Here is a 5,000-nt window from a genome sequence, read left to right on the forward strand (position 1 = left end):
TCACCTGTACACACTACTACTTACCTGCAGGAACTACAACTCACCTGTACACACTACTACTTACCTGCAGGAACTACAACTCACCTGTACACACTACAACTCACCTGCAGGAACTACAACTCACCTGTACACACTACAACTCACCTGTACACACTACAACTCACCTGTACACACTACAACTCACCTGTACACACTACTACTTACCTGCAGGAACTACGAGTCACGTGCAATAACTACGAGTCACCTGCAGGAACTATGTGTATTTGAAGGTACTGTAAGTCACCTGCAGGAGCTACGAGACACCTGTAGGAACTACGAGTCACGTGCAATAACTACGAGACACATGTAGGAACTACGAGACACCTGCAGGAGCTACGAGACACCTGCAGGAGCTACGAGACACCTGCAGGAACTACGAGACACCTGTAGGAGCTACGAGACACATGTAGGAACTACGAGACACCTGCAGGAACTACGAGACACCTGCAGCAGCTACGAGACACCTGTAGGAACTACGAGACACCTGCAGGAACTACGAGACACCTGCAGGAACTACGAGACACCTGTAGGAGCTACGAGACACCTGCAGGAGCTACGAGACACCTGCAGGAACTATGAGTCACCTGTAGGAACTACGAGACACCTGCAGGAGCTACGAGTGCGTCACCGTGACGGCGTGCGTGGTGTGTGCCGTAGTGAACGTGTGTGTTGGCGTTACCTTTGCCCTTGTGTTTCTTGAGTTTCTGCTCGCTGAGCTTATCGAGTGGCAGCTCGTTCAGGTCCAGGCTGTACAGGTTCCTGGCCAGCACCTTGGTGAGGGTCTCCATGGTGAGGGACCACTCAGTGACGAGCTCCTCCCAGCAGGTGAGAGAGGAGAGCACGGAGAGCAGCTCGTCCCACAGGTCCCGAGAGATAAACACGTTCAGGTTCCCTTTAATCCACGCCACGATCAGAGTCTGAACACAGCATCAGACACAACATCACCTCGGAGTCATAAATCACTAACGACCAGAAATCAATTAACACCAAATGCACCGTTAAAGATTATTATTATTATTATTATTATTATTATTATAACATGAAGACTAGCTGCTGTTCTGTTTAATATTATAGAAGACATCTGATATGTGTATCTATACATTTCTAACATCACTGTGTGAGTGTGTAGAGTGTGCAGCGTGTGTGTGTGAGAGTGTGTGTGTGTGTGTGTGAGAGAGAGTGTGTGTGTGTGTGTGTGTGTATTTCCACCTGAAAAATGGCTCCTGCTAATCGGCCAGAGAGTGTGTTACTCTTTTTCCCCTGGGGCATGATGGAGGGAGGCCTCTTCATCACACACTCCGTCACCCTCAGCAACACCAGCAGGATCTGCTCCCTGACACGCACACACACACACACACACACACACACACACACACACACACACAATAACTGTGATATGAAACTCATTTTAGGTTTGCTAACTCTCTAGTCCTGACCGTTATACAACTGTTGCTATGGTTACGGCTTAGAGGAAGTTCTCACACTGTTAAGGTGAACATCACGGTAAACCAGCTACAGTAAAAAGTTTTAATTATGATGTTTACATAAACATGTCTGAGTTTCAACACTGACAATAAACCCACACAGGCAATCCTTCGTAATTCAGTATTTTATTTGGTTTATAAGTGTGTAATAAACACTGTGTGTGTGTGTGTGTGTGTGTGTGTGTGTGTGTGCGTGTGTGTGTGTATGTGTGTTGAAGACGAGTTACTGTTACCAACCCCAAGCTGATTATTTTCCTATAACAGCACATCCCCAAGTGTTTTATTCCACTTATACCACAGCAATTTACCAACAATTACAATTGTTATTCATTAAATAATGACACGTCATACTTTTATCCATTTATAGTTACGTTTAACATTCCACGAAACAAGTTCGTTCCTGTTGTCACTTACGTTACGGCAGCTCTCTGACCTGAAGATGTCGGAAAACTTAAAGTTACAGCTTCACCTCTGACTGCTACAAAGCGCTGACGCTGGAGACTCCTTCCCTAAATGTTACATAAACATCTCCTTACTTTAAGAAAACTTCACCGTATGAACGATTATATTAATCTGTTTATTATCAGTGGAGCGCCGCTGTACACGTCCCTGTGAATGAGCTGTTACTATAGAAACGATAACGTATTAGAGCGAGAGCATTAATATAAACCTGCGCTACTGTCAGAGCTGCTGTTCTAGAGAATTAATCAACACCTGACGACCAATCAGAGTGCAGAACTCATTAGCGTGTTCATTAAGCTGTCTCTATGTGCAGCTCTGTACCATGTTTTCTGGTCCATGTTCTGGTGCATGACGAGGCTGCGGTAGATGTTGAGGACGCGCTTGCACATGTCGATGTGTTCCTCCAGCAGAGGCTTCAGCTCGTTAGCCGGCTCTAACAGGAACACGTTGGAGGAGTTGATGATGAAAACCTGCGAGGAGGCAACAAGAAAGAGGAGAAAAAAACAGAGAAGAAGGAGAGGAAGGAAGAAAGATGACTTACAAATATAAAGAATTAATCCAAATCTTACAAGTCATTAAGGTGTGATGCTGTATGTGTGTGTGTGTGTGTGTGTGTGTGTGTGTGTGTGTGTACCTGTAGTGTGGCCTGTACTCCTGCATGTACACTGTACTCCAACATCTCACTGTCCTTCATCACTCTCTCCTACACACACACACACACACACACACACACACACACACACACACACACACACAATGTAAAGCACTTACTCTGTAATCCAGGTGATTATTAACAGATTAAAACAGTCTGACAGAAAACGTTATTGATGATGAAGTTCTGATGGTGACCTCGTGGTGGTTCTCCGGGCCGGGTCCAGGAACCGGGTCCTGTGGGTCGAGGTAGCGCTCGTCCTCCTCCGGTTCCGCCATAAACGGAGGCTTTTCCTCTTGAGAGATCCACTCCTGATACACACGCACCACCTTACGCATCGCTGCCGCCTCACACATCGGCAACAAGAACGCCTTAACATACAGAGAACACACGCGCACACACACACACGCGCACGCGCACACACACGCACACGTAAGTGATTTGTCCCACATGTAGTCAGTGAGCCAAGACGCTGGGCCTCATTTGTGGCACTAGATGTAAATAAATTTATTCATAAAACATGTATAGTCGCGTTTGCACAAGAATAAAAATCCAGTTGGTTGTAAAAATCGTTCGTATCCTACGTTTCTCTCCTGAGCGTGTGTAAATTTTTGCGTAAAAGCAGACTCACTAACGTGAACTTCGACTGATCATCTTCGAATCGCATAATTGTCGAGGAGTTCCTGTGGTTTTATAAACGGATTCACTGTTACGTTTAAATCTCTGATTTATATCACTCACACACCAATTTAATGATCAGCTTGTGAAACTTCAAATTAATGAGCTGAAAGAAAGCGAATCCAACACAAACCCATAAATTAAGACAATTATTTTCCGTTAAATCAGCACAAAAGTAATGACACGCTGTAAAAAGAGGAACAGTTAGCACATAAACATATACACATATAGACAACAGCGCAAAGAGTATACACGCTACAAATACAGACTAAATGCGAAAAAACAAAGAAATAATTTAAACAGTCAAATACATAAATAATCAGATAACATAATAAAATTGCAAGATTTTACACAAAAATGCCAAATTTTAACAGCGTTCCTGTTGCATGACATTTAATGTTTGCATATAGCATTGCACATTTACAAAAAAAAGCCCCTTATATCTTCACATTCCACACTTAGGTGAAATTTTTATAAATCTGCTGGATATTTTTAGTTCAGATGTGCACACTACTGATAAATTAGGCCTGGAAACACAAGCGAAGTAACAAAAAATTATAAAATGCAGTAAATTTTACTGCTCAAATGAAAACTCCTGCGTTACCTGTCTGAAGATCTCGGTGATGAAGTTGACGTTGGTCCTGGAGGAGTACAGAACGTTCTTCACCACCTCGACGGCACTGAGGTTCTCTCCATCCATGCTGCAGAGACTGGACGAGCTCGGCTCTCTCTCCGTCAGAGTGCTCGTGTTGGAGTGAGACTGCTCCGATTCTCCTCCTCCTCCATCCAGAGCTGCACATCGAGGACCACCTTCTTCTGAACGCATGGCCAGACCCGCGGCTGCTCTCTGACACACACACACACACAGAATTAATGTTTGTGCTCATTCATCCAGTTTAGTTTAATTTTTTTAATGAAGCAATTCAATGGATCAGGAAATTCTATACAATTCTATATGATTCAATTCAATCTGTTTATGATTCGTTAGAGAATGATTCAGTGCATCACTACATCTCACTCTTCACCACAAACTGATTTGATTCTCTTTCATACATGATTCACTGCATCAAGAGATTTTAAATTTCATCGTGATTTGATGCAACAGCTCTGATTTCTTTAACGAATCACTTCACCGCATCCTGAAATATTTAACCTCGATTCATTTTGATTCAGTTTAGAATTGACTCTACTGTAATTCGATTGAACTCGACTTGATTTAACTGTAATCAACTCTGATTCTTATGGAATCAGTTCACTGCATCCTGAATTCTCATATCTCAGTGCAGTTCCTTCTGGTACTGATTTATTATTTTATTATTTCGAGTGAACTCATTTCACTTTGATGTACTCAACTCTGATTTCTTTATGAATCAGTTCACTGCATCCTGAAACTTCACCGCGATTCGTTTTATTTTTATTCCTCCACCACTGAGTGAATAATCTGATATGATTCACTTCAATAATAATTGGTGAGAAAATTGCTTCATGCATCCTGAAATCTCAAACTCGAACACAATTCAAATTAAATTTCGTTTACAGTTATTTAGGAAACGATTCAATGCATCATGAGATCTCGAATCTCACCACAAAAAAAATTATTTCATTTTTACATTCATTTACTTTAATCTCAACTTGATAGAACATTTTTCTTCACTAAATCAGCTCAGAGTGTGTGTGCAGGGGTG

At 42.5% G+C, this 5,000-nt stretch overlaps 1 protein-coding gene across 5 annotated transcripts in view; it reads right to left on the bottom strand.

Annotated features, from left to right (window-relative positions):
- ralgapa1 (Ral GTPase activating protein catalytic subunit alpha 1) overlaps nt 1–5,000 on the bottom strand; it is a 63,979-nt gene that overhangs the window by 51,007 nt on the left and 7,972 nt on the right. For all 5 annotated transcript variants that reach the window (XM_034308073.2, XM_034308071.2, XM_034308075.2 and 2 more), the window contains exons 10-15: nt 3,920–4,162; nt 2,835–3,008; nt 2,620–2,688; nt 2,307–2,455; nt 1,249–1,372; nt 719–956 (exon numbers count right to left, since the gene is read on the bottom strand). In XM_034308073.2, the coding sequence (XP_034163964.2) occupies nt 719–956; nt 1,249–1,372; nt 2,307–2,455; nt 2,620–2,688; nt 2,835–3,008; nt 3,920–4,162 (997 nt within the window). The remainder of the gene's footprint in view (nt 1–718; nt 957–1,248; nt 1,373–2,306; nt 2,456–2,619; nt 2,689–2,834; nt 3,009–3,919; nt 4,163–5,000) is intronic.

The sequence above is a fragment of the Pangasianodon hypophthalmus genome, chromosome 10 (assembly GCF_027358585.1).
Source record: "Pangasianodon hypophthalmus isolate fPanHyp1 chromosome 10, fPanHyp1.pri, whole genome shotgun sequence".
NCBI classification, from domain to species: Eukaryota; Metazoa; Chordata; class Actinopteri; order Siluriformes; family Pangasiidae; genus Pangasianodon; species Pangasianodon hypophthalmus.